The sequence below is a fragment of the Gigantopelta aegis genome, chromosome 6, assembly GCF_016097555.1.
Source record: "Gigantopelta aegis isolate Gae_Host chromosome 6, Gae_host_genome, whole genome shotgun sequence".
In the NCBI taxonomy this organism is placed as follows: Eukaryota; Metazoa; Mollusca; class Gastropoda; order Neomphalida; family Peltospiridae; genus Gigantopelta; species Gigantopelta aegis.
Window position 1 is genome coordinate 44523665 of NC_054704.1, and position 21195 is coordinate 44544859.

The window sequence follows — 21195 nt, forward strand, 5'->3', positions numbered from 1 at the left end:
AAACAAAAACAGCCAAGCATGTAATGTTACTGTTTTAATAACAAAAATATTAGTGTAAAATAGATTATTATCCAGCTTGTGTGTCGTACTGATTTTACCAAACCAGTGTCAGGATTTTTGTATTGCCCAAGCGAGAGCGAGGGTGATACATGAACCCCTACACGAGTTTCCTAAAACCAGATTACTCACATGCGAGTCTAATAATTTCTTTATTATCCATATTATTATGGTAACTTTTTGTTTTATGAATGACAAAGCCCAAGGGCCGTCTCAAAATGTTTCAACCACAACTAGACCGAGACGACGAAATGACGTCACATCTCACAAGCACAATCTGAGCTAGAACTGGAGAAGCAACATCATGTTATGACGTCGCTTCCTAAAATTACGTCATTACACGTGTGCTTCATATGATTATTATTAACCTGGTTATGTTGAACCATGTAGATAATAATGTTATATTATACCAGGGGACAATATTTCGAAATCTGAGGGAACCGGAAATCGGTTCACGTGGTTTTTACCCAGGTAACCAATTGTTCGGTTACGTCAATTATATTTGCGAAACCCGTGGGTTACCTGATCGGTTACCTCAGAATTACGTTGAAATTATATTTTAAATACATAGTTTTTAGCTGAAACATAAAGTCAAAACATACAAAAGAAAACATTTTACAAAAAAAAAATGTCTTTAATGCTTACTAAAGTTAACAATATTATAAAAGAACTGAATATCAGTCCCCAGTACTGAAACAAAATACAGGGGCGTAGCCAGAAATTTTCTTAGCATTAGGCACACCAAAGGTGTGACCGAGCAGGGATATTCGGGGTGGGGGGGGGGGGGGTGGGGGCCTCCCCCTGTGAAAATTTTGAAACTCAGGACGCCTGTAGATGCAATCTGAGTCTTTTCGGAGGCATTTAAAAAAAACATTCAAATCTTTTTTTCGAGTCAATTTTAAGAGGATATTTTATAGAACAATTACAAACAGCCTCGACCTATTCCCGGATTTTGTTTTTGCATTACGCACATGCGTACTGTGCGTAATGGGCGCTACGCCTTTGAAATATATACATAATCATTCAGTGTTTTTGCCAGAAAGATTCCTGTTTACGTTAAAACTGTTTTTTGACATATGCAAAATTATAGCCAATCCAATATTATATCTACATATATACCTTTAAGAGATAAAATAGCAGTAGATAATTTAGCAGTCCATAGCGATCTGGGCACATTTCTTTAAAACTTTTTTAAAAGTTTAGACTGGTCGCAAGTTACAACTGTTGCAAAATAATGTTGTTTACTGGTTTGCTGCGCAACAAGTATCTAAAATTCAGCCTAAAACATTTGTCGGAATACTAGTACTAGTATGTCTGGATGAATAAACTTCCTGTAATCGTGAAGTTTGTAAGTTTTAATTTCTGAACGTTTACAGGTCATGACGTAACCAATTTGCGGTTCGCGTAAATTTAATTTTGCGTAACCGACACGCGAACAGAACGGCAGTTCGCGTGAAATATTGTGCCCTGTTATACTGACACCAAAGACAGAAATATATTGAACAATACTGAGTCAAATGAGTTAATAATATACATGGACTTCAACAGGCAATAGTACTGTACACACTGGAATGAGATACATGATATATAAATAGACTACAGTTGCAAAACCCATATATACAGATAATTTTAAAAAAACATTCATTGCAGTGAGCATTTTATTTTATATTTATTTTCATGAAATATTTCCAGTTCATTCAGACCAAGTGGGTGAAAGATGACCAAGTGGGTGAAAGATGACCACCTTTTCACGTGCTACAATAATTAGTTACTTCATCAGTCTTTTTCACTCTTTGTCTGTTTTATTTTTCGTTTATCATCCTTGTTTGTTTATTTTCTCTTTAGGGGTCGAATGATTGTCAATTTATGTTAATACATGTACATTTAACAACAATAAATCTCTAAAAATAATAATATATAACTACATTTAATACAAATATAACTATATCCATCAAATATGCTATTAAAAAGCCTTAATTATTAATAAATTACATTTAAAACATGTGTAAGGTAAAGACTTGGAGCCACATTGCTGGCATTACCAGAGAGGTCCAGAGAGGTTAATGGACACTGAAATATAATACAGTGAAACCTGTCTAAACCGGACCCTGGACAAACAGGAATATTCTCAAAACTGGCCACGTTTTATGGTTCCAATTTAAAAAAAAATAACATATGACCCTCGAAACACCTTATCCTGTCTAAATTGGATAAATACTAGATCTCCAGTGTGATCTGGTTTAGACTGGTTTCACAGAATTATATTTCAGTGACCATGCATCAACCTCTCTGGTAATGTCAGCAATGTGGCTCAGAGTCTATACTAAATCCCCAGTGTGATCTGGTTTAGACTGGTTTCACAGAATTATATTTCAGTGATCATGTATTAACCTCTCTGGTAATGTCAGCAATGTGGCTCAGAGTCTATACCCTACACGTTTTAAATGTAGTTTGTTTTTAGTATTTGTTTCTCTTAGTTGCAGAAAATGGTCACTAAGTTTGGTTAATCTACAAACCTGTAACACGTCTGTATACACATGTAGTTACAAGACGGTGAAACAAGCGTCTGTGTTGTTCAAAAGTAGACTAGAACACATCTTCATAATCAGTACTTGTCAGAGAGACATGTGTTTTTAAAATATCAAAAATGCATTTTGTGGTATTGGAAACAACAGGATGACCAGAAATGCTTCAGATATATTATGGAAAATGATAATCTAAACAAGAGAATCTAAGTAATGTCTGGTTTCAGTTATAAAAAAAACCTGGTTCTAATAATGAAAAATATGATGTAGTGTTTAAAAACTAGGGTCTGTCACTTTAATGTATAAAAATCATGAATGGGATTATTCTCAGTTTCAAGCCATTTTAACATGTTTTAGCCAATTCAACGTCTTTTTTAATTATTAAATAAATTTTAAAATGTATTAACAGGGTACTTACATTTTCTTGCTTAAAACATTAATATACGTACATGTATATTCAACACATTTTTGGTCACCCTAACCTTCAATGTAGCTCAGTAAGGATTCTGGCCTATGATTATTTAATACACTATATTTAACAATTTGCTTGTTTTTCTGGCTTATAAACTAGTAAACTACATGTATAAATATGGGCTTGGATTCTAGTTTATATACATGTATATATCTGTATACATTGTATACACATTTTCTTATTCAAATATACAATATTTAAAAAAATTCTAAACTATTAACCTTCAATATTTAAAAAAACAATTCACACAAAAAAAACTACTTAGAACTACATATATCAAGTAGAAAAAGATCCGAAATAAAATAATCAAATATTTTATAGTCCATATGGAAATCAAATTATGGAGACATTTATTATGCAATATACATGTACATCATAAAAGTATAAAGTAATAGCATTAAAATGTTTATAAATTAATTATATGTACAATATTTTTTTTTCAAACCAACACCATTAATGCACTTAAATATATATAAATAGATTATTTGTTTTGAAGCAATATAATAATAAATAATAATATTATTAGGAGCCTATCAAGAAATAAGAAAAATGGTTTCAGTCCATAGTAAATCTCAGTAGATTGATACTAAAATCTCAATATAATATACATGTATTAAACCAACAAATACTGTAATTATCAGAACAATGTCTTGACTGACAAACGACCTGTAATTATCAATACAATAAACTGACAAACAAGCTATATGGTAATTAAATAATATACTCACTAATTCCAAATTATAAAAAGTAACAAAAACAGAACAGATCAAGAGTTACAACACAACAGACTACTAGTAAATTATGTCATTATTTCATATCACTAGTAGAACAGACCATAGGATTTCAAATTTCATGGGAAACACTTTTTCAGTTCCAACCATTTCCAAACACTAATCTGATATGCTAGTTTTTTTAAACCAAAACATCCAGACAGGACCACATTAAAAAAACAATACTGATATTAGCATTGTCCCATTATAATCAAGTAGACGTCTCCTGTGCCCCGTACCCAACACCCAACGATCCTGGCAGTCCTAGATATGCTATTGCATAGAGGCTTAAACTGAATACACATATATCTGTAAGTGGATAAGGGCATGTAAAACAAATACGTATGTGTAAACATTAATAAGATGTAACTGGACTTGGCTAACAGAATGAATGAACGAATATTTAACAACACCCCAGCACAAAAATACACATCGGCCATTGGGTGTCAAAACAAAGGTAGGATAACTGATGAATGGTGTGTATGTGGGGTGGGGGGAGGCGATTTTGTTTAATTTACATTTTTAATATTGGTTTATATTTTGTTTGCACTTTTTAAAAAATCTGATTAATTGGCACATAATTCTTTAATTAATAATGAATAATAACTTGTACAAAAATACATTATTGAGATTTAAACTCATACCAATTCATAACATTTCTTCTTCTTTTTTCAAAATGAAAGGAAAATAATGTGTTTAACATTCTGGTGCATTATTTAATCAAAAACAGTGATTGACTATTAGATGTGTAATATCGTATTAAAACTGTGCCAACTAATCTGGAGAACAAAATGAAAAATTAGTAGTCACCACAATGTTAACAGGTAGAACAAGATAATAAAGTAAAAAATTCCTATCAAACACAATTACCACTTGCGAATTAGTAAAACAAACCATATAGAATTTTTTTTAAATGAGAAGATATGGTCAATAATGTCAAAATGTGTGTAAAACTAATCAGTGAAAAGAGTAACAATGTGCAGAAACAATAAAAAGCGAAAATGGCTTTACAGTGGTACATGTATCTAGAGTGGATATGTCATATTTGTCTGTATAGTTTTTTATTTTCAGTATTAACAATGTTAATTTGTTTTAAAAAAAAATAATAATAATTCAAAATTCGTCAATAATGTCAGACTTTAAATCTAACTTCTGTTAATGACTATGCCTGGCCTTGCCCATGGTCATTGTTATGGTTCATATAAACTGGATGTGGTGCTTGCATGCAGTCCGACTGTTAATTCCCGATGTGTCTGCTGCTTGTGTTTCGGGCATATACATTGTGTATACAACATATAGAATTATTTCATTGTGGTTGGTCGCATGCGTCTTGCAGATGCATGCACCACACGCATCCAGTCCAGATGCTCTAATTGATACTAAGGTATGTCAAATAGTTTTTTAGCTAGACCGCAAGCACGTGCCCCATCAAGTCAATATGAGCTTTTATTCTCAATCATTTTAAACCAATGGTGAAAATGTTCTGTAATGTGATTACATGGTTAACTAAACTACTTTGTGAGCATCAAATAGATGATAACACCTGTAAATCTATAATGACATCAAACAGATGATAACACCTGTAAATCTATAGTGACATCAAACAGATGATAACACCTGTAAATCTATAGTGACATCAATTAGAAAGTGGAACAGGCCAAGCGTCCAGTTAGAGTTTAGATTGTAGTCAGGTATTTCAAGACCATATGAAGTTGATATGTGAACTGTAATCATTATGTTACATGTATATTGAGAGTAGAAGAACACACACTTGTTAATGCGTACTGTCAATAATTTAAGCATTGTAGAGGACAATATTTTTTTAAATCTTAGGTAACTGGAAATCGGTTCAAATGATTTCGGTTAGGTGAATTATATTTACATAACCTGTCAGTTGCCTAATACACTTGTTTTATGGTTTTTCTGTACTGTTGTGACATTTTAAACAGATTTTAAATTTTAAAAAATTGCAGTGAGGGATAATTTTTGTGCTGCACATCAAGTGTCCAAAAACTGGAGTACATTGATTTTTGTAATTCATAGAATTTCAGTGATCATTAAAGGGGTGTTCTCATTATGCTATTAATTGCACCGAATTGTTGAATGGGATCGAAAAGTACTGTGAGAACACCTAAATCGGAACAACTTTAGTCTTATACATTCTCATTTTTGTAGGGCCGACAATTCGCATACGACAAGTTGGTGTGACTAATGGCACGATGAGAATGCCGCTTTAGTTCATAACCCTTAATTGTAATGGTTCACCACATAACTGACTGGCAGGTTTGCGTAAATTTAAAGCTGCAAACAGAACAACGGTTCTCTTGAAATATTATGCTCTGTAATAGTTTAGATAAAAGTATTTTAAGCTCATTTAAAATAAAAACACACCACAAAAAAGAAACATATCAAAGTGGAAACAAAGAGTGTACTCCTCATTCAAGATAGTTTAGAAGTGACGAAAAACATACATTTTTATAAGGATGATTTTTTTACATGACATCTACTTGAGTATAATCTTCACTTCTTTGTTTTTTTACCTAAAAAAAATATCTTATTCGAAAAATACAAAAAGGCAGAAGGCACAATTGTTCAATAAACAAACTTAGTTTTGAGCCCATGTCTGAAGAAAGAAATGTTAAAAGACACCTCAGCACATTGTTTAATCAGCAATTGAGTGTCTGGTGTATCTTTCACACTTAGTCAAAGGATTAAATCAGACTAATAAACAACAATAAAAAAATAAACAACAATAATAATCATAGAAAATGTGTCACGTGCTGTCTTCGAAGTCCAGACAGAACAAGTGATGTCCTTATATTAAAGAGTCAGATGATACGAATCAACAAGCTGAGTTGGAAGCTCAGTAATGAGTACTGAAGATGAATTTACTATGGTAGATTCTTTCACCCAAAGAGGAATAAAAAAACTAACATGATTTATGAGGCTTTATTTGCCTATGAAAACTTGACAAATGTTTGACAAATAACCAATAATTAATAAATCAATGTGCTCTAGTGGTGTCGTTAAACAAAACTAACTTTATTTGGCTATGAAATATAAAAAGTGACTTTAGCTACACCTTTTAAAACATATCTCACAATGCTATTAATTCATTCGTGCAGATTAAACAATGAGAGTGGTAATATCAATAAACCAAATAATGATGAAAATTAAAGTTTGTTTTGTTTAACGACACCATTAGAGCACACTGATTTAATCATCGGTTATTGGATGTCAAATTTCGGTTATTTTAATATACAGCCTTAGAGGAAACTCATTACATTTTTCTATTGGCAGAAAGGGATAATTTTTATACACTTTCCCACAGACAGGACAGTACATACCACAGCCTTTGATATACCAGTGACGGAGCACTGGTTGGGACTAGAAAAACCCCAGTCAGAGAATGAGTTGACTGAGGGAATTTGATTCAATGATCAACGTTAACTAACTGACCTAGATCACATCTCAAATAATGATGGATGTCCAAAAAACAGAAGAAAAAAAAACAGAAAAAAAAGAAAAGACTCCCAAGCAAGAAAAAAGAATGTCATTAAAGTAAAGAGTACAGAAAAAGTCATCAGCCCACAGACGGGACTATTAATGCTGGTTTCTATAGTAAGAATGAGGCGATATGTTACCTTAATATTGCTTCACCATTCCTTAAACAAAATCTGGCTTGCTGCAGCCCAAGTTACTACTGAAGTATAGGTCCACTGGTTATTTTTCAGAGTATTCTTTTCATATTATACAGCATAGAAAGGCAAAAGGTATTTTTAACCTACTAAAATATTCTGCATCAAATATTTAATACAAATTTTAAGAGAGGTTTCACATAAAAAGTACAAGCTCAAACTGAAAGGTTAGCTCTGTAATGAAGGAAAGTGAAAACCAGACAAAACTATTTTTTGGCCACGTAGAAGTCAAATATCCAGAGAGGACATTACATATGTTTTTATATCCAATAATAGCTATAATCTAAAATTAAAAAATCCTCCATTTGTGGCTAAAAGGGGGGGGGGGGGGGGGGGGGGGGGGGAAAGACTGAGTTACCTCCCTTGAGTATTTTCTCAGTCTACAGCTGTGTAGTGTACGTACTGAAAATAATTCAGAATGACATATAAATATAAATAATAATGGTCTTTTAATAAAGTTTGGAACGTTTAGGGTAGGCATTTTGTAAGATGCTCTGCAGTGCTTATGTTAAAGCAAAAGTAGAAATAAATTCTTTTGACTAATTATCAGGAATTACATGTACACAGTAGGTAAAATAGATAAGGAATTACAGGTACACAGTAGGTAAAATAGATCAGGAATTACAGGTACACAGTAGGTAAAATAGATCAGGAATTACAGGTAAACAGTAGGTAAAATAGATCAGGAATTACAGGTATACAGTAGGTAAAATAGATCAGGAATTACAGGTACAGTAGGTAAAATAGATCAGGAATTACAGGTACACAGTAGGTAAAATAGATCAGGAATTACAGGTACAGTAGGTAAAATAAATCAGGAATTACAGGTATACAGTAGGTAAAATAGATCAGGAATTACAGGTACACAGTAGGTAAAATAGATATGGAATTACAGGTATACAGTAGGTAAAACATAAGGAATTACAGGTATACAGTAGGTAAAACAGATAAGGAATTACAGGTATACAGTAGGTAAAATAGATCAGGAATTACAGGTATACAGTAGGTAAAATAGATCAGGAATTACAGGTACAGTGCTGTCCGGTGTATCGGCGCACCTAAGCTTTCAAGGACCATTTTCTATGTGAACACTGTGAAATACTTAATAAAATGTGTCTCTCACCAATGAAGCTGTGCATAATCTGAAATACACTACAAATTGTTTTATGTCTGTAGTAAATAAACATTTTAAAATGGTGCATAAATATAGGCACCCCCTTGTATCCAAAACGATTTGCATGTCCGGTGATTCGGCGCAGGTGTGGATCGTTGACCCTGCTATTTATAGACCGCCCATGACCTCACTTTTAGCCCATAAACGCTACACTGTTGTCCCAGAATTATTTTAGTACTTTTTTGTTTTGTCTTGTTAAAAATATTACTATGAAAATGAACGATCACAGTGACCCATCTCATGATCAATTTCGGACTCGTTTTCTTGAGTCTGTTCTTGAGATGCATACATGTTCATTGTCATGCATGGCTATTATCCTATTTAAGATGCCTACATGGATTTTATTTTTCTCGGGTAGATTGTGCACACACGTGGATCTTATTTCGCTTTTATTTTTTATAACAATGTGATAATTGTGAATTGGAATGACTATCAATTAAGGTGTAAAAGTTTCATTTTGTTTGCATTTGTCTGTGTTTTCCTTTTCAGTTTAAATAAAAATAATCGAACAAAAATAATTAGTTTACTATAATTTTAAAAATGTGGGAAAGGTATTTTTAGACTGGTTTTAACATTCTTAATATCAATAAGGCTGACCTAGTTCGCGTTTATAGACATGAAAACAGGTGAATGATTTATTTTGAAATTATGATATAATTATTGATAATTATAAAAATTTTTTTTATTAAACCCGTAACAATAAATGTTGATACTTGATTAATCACTGAAAAAGGAAGTGAACTTTAATACGTTAAAAACCCCGACAACATGACAACTTCCTAAGCTTACTTAAGCAAAATACCAAGTGCGCCGAATCACCGGACGCGCCGATACACCGGACACGGTTGTATACAGTAGGTAAAACAGACTGCAGAAACCATATTTGTGTTTACGGTTAGCTCGGAACTTGAAAACAAACACCGTTAGCTGAAAGTGTTTGCTGTAACCCATTATGGCTTGAGACAGGAGGCAAGGAGAGTCCCGAAACAGGTGCAGCAGCACACAGTCAGTATGAGGATGTAGGTGGCAGTCGTCATCCAGAAGGCGTACAAGTACAGGGTGTTGTAGCAGTAGTTGCTCTTGGTGATGTCGAAACCATCGTAGTCTCCATACAGACGATAGATCCACACATTTCCTGAAACAGTTAAAACTTTGTTTTGTTTAATGACACCACTAGAACACATTGATTATTATTTAATCATCGGCTATTGGATGTCAAACATTTGGTAATTCTGACATATCAGAGGAAACCTGCTACATTTGCTTAATGCAGCATGGGATCTTTTATATGCACTCTCCCACAGGAAAGCACATACCACAGCCATTGACCAGTTGTGGTGCAGTGATTGGAACAAGAAAAAAAAAACCAATCAGTTGAATGGATCCACCGAGATGGTTTGATCCTGCGACGCAAGCATCTCAAGCGCGCACTCAACCGACTGAGCTAAATCCCGTCCCTTCCTGAAACAGAGTCATGTTAGTGGGAATCAGTGTGAAGTTGGACTGGTAATATAATTAAATACAGCCAGGGTCCTGTTCTAAGAAGCGGTCTTATAGTGCTAACATCACCGTAAGTTATGCACTTAAGGTGATCTTGGATCGCTTCGTGGTATGGGGCCCTGGACATATCTAAGCCCTAATACAGAATTGAAAAAGTAGGACAGGACTTTAGATCTCACTAATTTGGGCACAACAGGGATTTTTGTCTTTTTTTTAGAACTACAAGGTTGTTTTAGTTCTGTACTGTTATTAACAGCTGCTGGAGAGTTGTCAGTATTCAGAAATGTATTTCAGGTTATTTTAATCTAATTAAGCTTAACATTTCAGTGGGTTTGAGGTAAAATATTATGAGGTCAGCATGCTTGTACTTAATTTGGGTGTGATTATTTTGGGAATATGTATTGCACAGACTTTGATGCATTGTAAAGCCCTGTAGAAGAAATGACCTCTTTTCCAGAAGAAATGGGAGACGTTTGATAAAAATAGGCCAAGTGAACATTTTCTATACATTTTGGTCATCTTCTGCATTCATTTGGAAAGATTCCAAGATACACACTCAGTCCGAATCATATTATTTCTTTATCTATTAATTTCAACTTATTTTTGTGCTTATATCCAATTAAGGTTCCAGCACGCTGTCCTGGGCACACACCTCAGCTATCTGGGCTGTCTGTCCAGGACAGTGGCTTAACTGTTAGTGGTTAGTGAGAGAGAAGGTGTAGTGGCTTTACACCTACCCAGGGAGTCGTTAAAACTCGCTCTGGGTGGGAGCCGGACTTTTGGTGAAAAAAGTATCATTTCACAGGCTAGCTAGATTATATGCAACTTTCTTTTACACAAATGGCTGTTCCAATTTGGAACTTCCAAAAAGGATACCCTTTATCAAAGGTTTGAATGTATTATTAATGTTTAATAAAAGGATATGATATTCATTTCAAAACAAAAGCTGAAATGATCTTTTACAAGCTTAGAGCTCTACACTATACTTTAATAAATGTCAATTTGTAAAAGTTTTTTTTTTTAAAGGTTGGCCTTGGACTGAGTTTTCCATGTTGTTAAAAAACCCTAAAATAACTGACCTTAGAAACGAAAATGGGATGGTACACGTAATACACTAAAAAATACAATTTTGCTGTGGCAAATGATCTGAACCAAAACCTGTGCTTACCAGCAATGAACCAAGCAAACATGAAAGCGCCCAGGACAGATTCCAAACAGGTTTTTTTCTTTCCTCCTCCTCCTTCTTCTTCGTTCGTTTCTTCATTCCTATTCTTGGCGCGCTGACCCAGGCTGAGCAGATTCTTGAAGACCCCGAAACAGCCCATCACAACCAGGTAGATTGGGATGTAGCGTTCTGCTGGACAATCATGCAGGTAGACAGCACCTAAATAAGTGGGTAGTAAAACAATGAATGAATTAATCAATCAATGTTTAATGACTCTGCAGCACGAATCATACATCGGCTATTGGGGGTCAAACTAAGGTAAATGCAAAAATGAAGTGATGATCAACATCAATATAAAAATTCAAGAGCTAAACAAAAACAGTGTAAAGAACTGTGCAAAAATTACAAACATCACAGATAGGTAAAATAAAAATCAGTGTCGCAAGAAAATTTCAACAAAAGTTCAGGGGCTTAATTCACAAAGATCTCTTAGGCACTGTTAGACAACAAAGCATCCTCTTTGTAAGTCTTTTAGCACTGCATTGCGAGATCACAAAGTTGCGAGAGTTTAGTGAATTAGGCTCCTGGATAGAATCGAAATGATTCCATAACATTTCTACTATCAAACATATCTCTTCTTTTTTTTTTTGCTTAATTAAGATGATTGAACTCTACCAAAATGTGACGCACTGTCAGAGTACACTGACAGTGTGTGTAATAAAACAAGAATTCTGAAAGTACTACTAAGAAATACATGTCCCCTACCGAGCGTAATACATTTTTATATCTCCTAAGTTCAAGGGCCAAAACTCTGTGAAAAATGGGTAAATTGCCATGAAAGTCAAACTTGATTAGTAAAAGTATATGATAAAGCTATATACAAAATTTCAGCTGCATTTCTTGAGGTATTGTGAAAATGCAGCTGTGTAAAAGCACATTTTCATGTTTAAAAAAAATGCACGATAGATCAGGTGTGGAACATCCAACAGCCAATGCTTTAGAAATCAATGTGCTCTAGTGGTGTCATTAAACAAAGCCAACAATCAATCTAGCACTGAATTAGGATGTGTGTGTGTGTGTGTGTGTACATACCCATGACAATCATAGACACAGGAATAGCCATTACCAATCCAATACATATTGTGCAGCCAACTGAAAATATAAACAGTAACGTTACTTGGGATGTGTATTATGATAATTTTTGTATCACGATAAATCATGATCTGAGTACCTAGAATCACAATACATATCATAATATATTATTTACAACTGCATCAACAGTAGTTTGAGGAAGACTTCTGTGAACATTAAGAAAATACATCAAACAAGTACAAATACAAGTTGAGTATCTAAACCTGGAAAAATATTGTTCACTTATGTGTACCAATGTTTATTTAGTAATCTCAGTCGAAAGACTGGAGACTAATCTTAGTGATTGGCAGCAAACATGAAATACAGTAATTGCTAAGTGTTTCAATACAGCAGGGTGTATATCGTAATATTTATTACCAGTATTTATCTTGTAAATCATAATATATCGATATATATACAGAACTTCACATACAGTGTTTTCGCTTCCTATTTATTGCACGAGTTTATTTTGCGCAAGAACATATACCATGAGACTGTGTAGCGGTCGAGTGGTATGTTCTTTCGCAAAATAAATGTATGTGAAGTTCTGTATTTATTACATACCTTGTTTTATGTTTTACAAAAACTTTTTTTAATTTAACGTCATAACAACACTTTGTTAAATCTATGATCAAAACACCTTTCATGGATTTACTTAATGTTAAGAATCATACTCTGCGGCAAATATGTTTCAAATATGATGATGTCATTTGTAAATCATATATGACATCAGTAAATAAAAGGCGCTAACTGCAGTAAAAAGAAAAATGGAATTCCCTTTTAAAAGTTCCGGTCCATATCACACATATGTGCGATACAGAATAAATTTATCACAGTTTCAAAATGTCTTTATCACTATAGTAAGACTGAATAGGTATGTAATAAAACGGTAATACCGCACATCTCTAAATGTTACTATACAAAAATTTAACAATCCTAGCAAGAATTCACAGACAGTTACTTAACAGCAAAATATGAAATGGTCATGAATATCTTTGTAAAAAAAAAAAACATATAATTATAATCTATATACCAGGTACCAGTAATAATAATGAAAGTCAATTTAATTTTGAAAGTACAAGTAGTTTTATTAACAACTTTATAAAACATTTATTTATAGGATATTGAACAGGCTTTCATATAGCATCAGGATTTGGATGTTATGTATACTGACGGAAAAAAATAAAGGAACACATCAAATCGTAGACCAAATTTAATTCACAACTAGCATTTAATAATGTCTATATTTCATACCAAGTTGTAATATGGGATTGAATGTCTTGTGTTGAATGTCCTGTCTGTATGTTCCCAGTCAACTTCGGACAATATGAATTGATTTTTGATGCAGTCATTATTTCTTGTTGCTATCTGTGTGATCCTTTATTTTTTTCCATCAGTATATTTCAAAAAAAGAAAGTCTTTGACACTGTCCTACTGTTTGCAACTGTTAATGAGTGTTCATCACAACCACTCAGCAGGTCACGTGAACTTATTGTTGCATAACAGGGGCCTAATTCACAAAGGTCTCTTAGGCTCCGATAGACAACAAAGCACCCTTCTGCAAGTCTTTTAGCATTGCACTACGAGATCATGAAGTTGCAAGAGTTTAGTGAATTAGGCTCCTGATAAGCAAACAGAATGATGGTCCGCATGAAATACTGTGCCCTGAAACCGGCCTCGGTGGCGCAGTGGTTAAGCCATCTGACTACAGGCTGGTAGGTATAGGGTTCGCAGCCCGGTACCAGATCCAACCCAGAGCGAGTTCTTAAGGGCTCAATGGGTACGTGTAAGGCCACTACACCCACTTCTCTCTCACTAACCACTAATCAACTAACAACTAACCCATGCACTGTTCTGGATAGACAGCCCAGATAGCTGAGGTGTGTGCCCAGGACAGTGTGCTTGAACCTTAATTAATTGGATATAAGCACGAAAATAAGTTGAAATGAATGTGCCCTGAAGCTACCATATATAACAAAATAAAGAAACAAAATTGACCAAGTTATTTTCACCTGTTCCGAGAAGAAGGAAAATAAATTTCTTCATGAAGTCAACATTGCTGCTGGATTCTCCTCGCACCTGCTTGACCCGTCCGAACAGAGAGTCATAAGAAGGCGGGGGGTCAGCTGCAAAATACACAACACAGTTACCTTCAGTTAACAGAAAATATCAGAGCTGACACAAACATGTATCACTTTCATACACAGGGTAGTTACTATGCCCTTTTTATTGGACACCCAGTACCCAATGTCTTCTTCTTTTCTTTTTCTTTTTTTGGACTCTAGTACCATTAAACAGTTATTCATTTAATTGACAATCCTTCTACAGGCCTCTGAAAATTGTGAGAATTGTCTTGTTTCTATGTTGTTGTTTTGTTAGGGGGTGGGGTTGGGGGTTGGGCGATTTTTACAAATTGTTTATTATCCCCTAAAACATAGGTGATGTCATGGTCGAGGAGCCCTGAATCATCACCGTACATTTTTCATCCTTTCACCTTAATCATCAGGGGAAAAAAACAAGAAAATTATATTTTAAAAATTCTCCCCATATACAGACATTTCCACCAACACTTAAAAATACTTTGATGTACAATATACAGTACATATTTAAAAAAAACTAATTTCACAAAAGTTAGTTCATTTAATGCTATCACTCTTTTTAAAAATGTGTTGCATGTTTTGACAATTTTTTTATTTTATAAAAATCTGATTTTCTACATTAATTACAAGGATTTTGAGAGCATTGCTAAAGCAATACATGTCCATTACCAGGCCCAACAATTTTTCGTATCTCCTAAATTCAAGGGCCAAAACTCTGTGAAAAATGGGTAAATCACCATGAAAGTTAAACTTGATCAGTAACACTAGTACGTGATAAAGCTATTTATTACCCCAGCAGGCAATCATAACGGGGAAAATAAAAATCATGCATTGGTTTAACGTAAACTACTATTGGACGATTTGAAGCCAACAAACCAATCACCTTGTCGGTACTAAATATGACATCATCATGATTTGGCAAAGCACGTAGTTTAAAGCGTTTGCATTTACGTCTTTCTGGTTTCAGTGTTAAACTTGTAACAAAATGGTAGTTTAATGCAATTCATTATGGATCTTTTTTCACAGAATACATAGAACTTTGGGTTTTGAAAATTATGTGACCATGAATAAAATACAAATTTAAAGCAATACCCAGAACAGTAGTTTACGTCGTTTCTATATACATGGACGTGTAGCTGATGTAGGCTATATCGAAAATAAAAGCTTTTAAAAAACTCAAATAGATCAGGTAATAAATAGAATAACAAACTCGGCACCAGTTATTATCAAATTTATGTGCCGAGTGAAATAATTTTCACTTGTCACTCGCTAAAGCTATTTCACTCAGGACATAAATTTGATAATAACTGGAAACTTGTTTATTATCCTCTATATATACAAAATTTCATCTTAATATCTTCAGGCATTGCAAAGGAAAACAAATTTTCATATTTCCTAAGTTCAAGGGTCATAACTCTGTCAAAATCTCCTATGGAGGTTAAACTCCATCTGTAACAGTACATGATAAAGTTATACAAGGCCTTCTGAAAAAAAAAAGTCTGGAAAACAAAGTATCATATCTCCTAAGATCAAGGGCCATAACTCTGTCAAAAATGGGTAAATCACCAAGAAATCTATAACTGATCTGTTACAGTAAATAATAAAGCTATACACAAAATTTCAAGGCATTCTTTTTTTTTCTTTTTTTTTTGTAATAAGGAGCCTTTTGTTGACAAAAGAAGACGAAATATGTGTATTTTAAACTATACTTCTTTTATTTTTTTATTTTAATGTCCCCAGAAATATTTGGCAGTGTCAGGGTTGAGGTGCCCTGAGCTACCTGATGTACACATATTTTAATTATATTTCATATATATATATATATATATATATATATATATATACATATACACTGTATATACAGACTATTTACATGTACACAATGTTCATGTTTAAAACATATACTACATTAAAAAAAACTCTCTCATCCACTCATCTACCCCCCCCCCCCCCCCCCCCCCCCCCCCACACACACACACAAATATCCATGTACATCAGTTTTCATACATGTGGGTAATTAGTTTTAATTATTTCTGGGAGCAAGAAAGAAGAGAAAGAAGAAAGGGGAAAAATGAAATATCAGAAGTGAAAGAAAAGAATAATGGGTTGCAAATCTTATCTTTTAATGTTGGTCTCTAAGCCAGTATGTTAAACTACAGTTGAAAATGTTCATGTAAAATTGTCAATAAATAAATTATACCATTTCTTCCAATATGTTTCAAAATATTCGTATTCACAGTTTTTAAAGCAGAATACACTTTTGAATTTCTAATTTGGTTTTAATTGTCCGTTGTAATGATCGTAAGTTCAATTTTTGTTTTTGCATTTTTATAGAATAAATATATTTTTAAATTTCAAGGCATTCTAAAAAAAAATAATTAAAATCCTGAAAACTATATGTGGGACAGACGGACGGATAGATGGAGATAAAAACTATAGTCCCCTCCGGTTGGACCGGTAGGGGCTACTAAGAAGACTTTTCAATTTGGTGTTTTATTTGTACATTACTAATGCAAGTTTAGTTTTGTGTAAGCCTTTTGTTTTCTTCTTTTTCTTTTTTTCTTTCTTGTTTTTTGCTCATTATCTTTAGATCATCATTTACATGGCTCTAACGCGTTGAGCACAAATTAAATGGGTTAACTTACCAGTATCTGTATTTGTTTTTGTGTAACACATAAATGGTTTACAGAATTTTCAAAGGCCTGTTCTAGCATAAGAAAAAGAAATGAATGGTTGTTTAATAAAACGACAGCTGAAAACAAAATGAGATACAATGTACATGTAGGTGATTTTATCACCTGGATGAATAATAATAATAATTGCAAAAGTTGATGTTGTCGATGCAGCCACCACAGGCAAAGTAATACCTATATTTCACCTTTTTACTTCCTAAAGGCTAGACAGACTATAGTAAATGATATATATTTTTACTTCCTAAAGGCTAGACAGACTATAGTAAATGATATATATTTTTACTTCCTAAAGGCTAGACAGACTATAGTAAATGATATATATTTTTACTTCCTAAAGGCTAGACAGACTATAGTAAATGATATATATTTTTCTGTAATTTTTGAAGGGATGTAAAATTCAAAGTATTTTTTTACAAGAAAAATTAATTAATATTTTTTTATCATTATGCAACTTTGAGACTACCTGTACGATGCCAAACCACTCTCTTACCAAAGGAAGGGACGTAGCCCAGTGGTAAAGTGCTCGCTTGATGTGTGGTTGGTTTGGGATTGATCCCCATTGGTGGGACCATTTGGGTTATTTCTCATTCCAGCCAGTGCACCATGACTGGTATATCAAAGGTGATGGTATTTGCTATCCTGTGTGTGGGATGGTGCATATAAAAGATCTGTTGCTACTAATGGAAAAATGTAGCAGGTTTCCTCTTTAAGACTATATGTATATGTCAAAAATACCAAATGTTTGACATCTGATAGATAATGATTAATACATCAATGTGCTCTAGTGTTATCGTAAAATAAAACTAACTAACTTTTTAACTTTGTTCTTACCAGTATTCATTTTTACACAGTGTCACGCGTTCGTATTATCATCCCAGGTATCCTGTCCAAGTGTAACCATGTAAGATGACAAAATGTAAATAAATGACCCTGGTACTAATTCTCTGAGGCATGTACCTTGGAACAGAAGTGATTTGCCAATACCAAGTAACTGCAGTGTCATTCCAGTGTGGTATATTTGATGACAAGTGAAACACATGTACAGCTAATAAAACATCCATTCCGCTATTAAAATAGTGCATCCAACAGCACATGTAGTGTGAAATAATAATTGCTTTTCTTGATTTTGACAAACCTCATAATAAATTATAATCCATCCTGCAACATATGGGCCATTTCGCAGCAAGTGGTCGATCATTGTACAAGTATCAAATTGCAGGGAACATTTTGTTCATCTTGATTAGCATATTTCTAGTCAATTAAAAAATAGCATGCATGTAACAACTACTATTTAATGTTTTGAAATTGTGTAGCAATCTCTAAAACTTGCGTAGCAAATCGCAATGCGATACTGCACAATTAAACTGTTCCCTGAATTGTCCATGATAACCACAGATAGCCAGAATATTCAGTTAACTAATGATATATACTGAACAAAAAAAGAAACTTCCGATTTGTACATATAGTACTTGTTGTGTTAAAGAATTCATTGTGTAATGAAATTATATAGGTAATATTAGCCTTGAGCTGTATTATCAGGATTCATGAATTTTATCGATTATTTTTGCACTGTTAATCGTCGACAACGTGAAATTCAATTTGCACATGCATGCATGGTTCGACATGTCCCGTGTAGTATTCAGTCAATTTGTTTTACTTGTCTTACTGACATTGTTTTTTTACATTGTAGCATTTGTAATATGCCAAGAATACCCAATAATTTACGCGAACGGGCGATTGGCATGCTTGATGCAGGCATGTCAACAGAAGACGTTGCAAGGCATGTTGGGAGTTTTACTCGAGCGAGACGAAATCTTCGCGTAAGATTTCGAACGACAGGAAGCACCAACGACTTGCCATCTCGTGGACGTCCGCGTGTTACAACACGTGGTCAAGACCGCTATATCATGAACACGCATTTGCGCAATCGATTCCAAACTGCCACTGCTACTGCTGTTAACACACCTGGGCTTCACAATATCCGAATCAGTGGGCAAACTGTTCGTAATCGTCTGCGGGAGAACAGTTTACATGCACGACGTCCTTACGTCGGATGCGTTTTAACGCAACGTCATCGTCTAAATCGTCTTAATTGGGCACGTGTACACACTCATTGGATACGGCAACGCTGGAATACCGTTCTTTTTTCGGATGAATCCCGATTTTCTTTACAACGTGGTGATGGCAGGGTGCGCGTCTACCGTTGGAGAACTGAACGCTATGCTGACTGTTGTGTTATTGAACGACATCGTTTCGGGGGTTGGGGTTCTGTCATGGTCTGGGCAGCCATTGCCCATGGTTATCCTTCACCACTAGTCATCATTGATGGCAATTTAAATGCTCAACGTTACCGCGATGACATTCTCGCTCATCACGTCATTCCTCTGTTCCATAACAACGCCAACATCTCGATTTTTCAGCATGATAATGCCACCTCTCATACAGCTAGAGACACTGTACATTTTCTTAGGACAAATAACATTGATTTCATTGATGACTGGCCCACTAAAAGTCCTGATCTCAACCCCATCGAGCATGCCTGGGATAGTCTGGACAGACGATTGAGGCGTCCTCCCAACCCACCCGCTAACGTCAACGAACTTCGTCAAGCGCTCATTCAGGAATGGAACAATATACCACAGGCAGAAATCAACACTTAGGTCAATTCTATGCGTCTGCGATGCACTGCAGTGGTCAATTCAAGAGGTGGTCATACCAGCTATTAAGTGGGTGTTTTTATTTTTAACCCCTACCACACTTGGTCAAAATTTCTCCCAGTTTCTGTTAACCTATGGCCATGATTTTTCCACCAAACGATGCATCATGGAACACTCTTTAAATGCATATATAACAATTATTCCCCCAGTTTGTTTTCATCAAGTTATGTTCAAGCAAAGTTAGCGGAAGTTTCTTATTTTGTTCAGTATATGTAGGGCCTACAAACCCACAACAAGAATTATATGTAGGATAATACATTTAGATATGTGCTTTCCATAAATTAATTGCTCTATATAGTAGCTACTGTTCTGGATTCTCATAAAAATTAATGTTAACTTTTAGATTCTGGCATTCATAATTTCGATAATTAGATCATTCAAAATGTTATTTTTTAAATATAAGTAGTAAATTAAAGAAAAGTCATCAAGTAATTTTTTTTAAATAATTTTCCACAAATTTGTTCAGGAGATTGGTGAACAATCTATCGCTATTACATGTAGATATTAAAAAACGATGTGTCAATTGAAATGCATTTAATCCATTGACATAAATTAATTTTAAAAAACATGCCAAAATTGGTTTGAAAGTAAACAATTAAGCCTGCATGTTGTGTTACAGTAGACAATCCCAATATTTGGGAAATGTAATATTTGCCTCAGAAATGATGATCCCACCCTTCAAAAGGACATACCAATACACTGGAATATCATTATTAAACAAAAAAAACAAAAAAAAAAAAAAAAAAAAAAAACAACACCCAACACCACCCCCCACACACCCAAACTTTATACATTAAATTAATCATCAAATACTACAACTACATGTAGGTTACAAAGCAATCTATTTGAATGATAAAAGTATGGTTTAAAAACAAAAATAAATACAAAAACAAATGCCTTGTACTAGCATCAAAAAAAAAAAGAAGAAGAAAAAAACTCTATATAAAAAGAAAGGGAATCACAAAACTACTATATTTTTATATGTAATCTGTAAAAATAAATAAAACAACAATACATGTAGTCACCCATAATGAAAATTGTTGTCCGATTCATGGAGTTTGAAATTATATTTTCTTCTTTGTTTTGTCCTCAAAAACTCCCATAGATTGACCTACTGTTAATCTGTCCACTAGTTGATTATCAGCTTTATAATATATAGGCTGGATAAAACAATCAGGCAAAATGTAATTTTAT

General features: G+C 34.0%; 1 protein-coding gene across 1 annotated transcript in view; it reads right to left on the reverse strand.

Annotated features, from left to right (window-relative positions):
* Positions 1-1701: 1701 nt before the first annotated feature.
* Positions 1702-21195, reverse strand: part of LOC121374895 (transmembrane protein 272-like) — a 31013-nt gene continuing 11519 nt past the window's right edge. Inside the window, exons 3-6 of the mRNA XM_041502018.1 lie at positions 14505-14618; positions 12454-12513; positions 11365-11580; positions 1702-9831 (exon numbers count right to left, since the gene is read on the reverse strand). Coding sequence (XP_041357952.1) covers positions 9647-9831; positions 11365-11580; positions 12454-12513; positions 14505-14618 — 575 coding nt within the window. The 3' untranslated portion in view covers positions 1702-9646. The remainder of the gene's footprint in view (positions 9832-11364; positions 11581-12453; positions 12514-14504; positions 14619-21195) is intronic.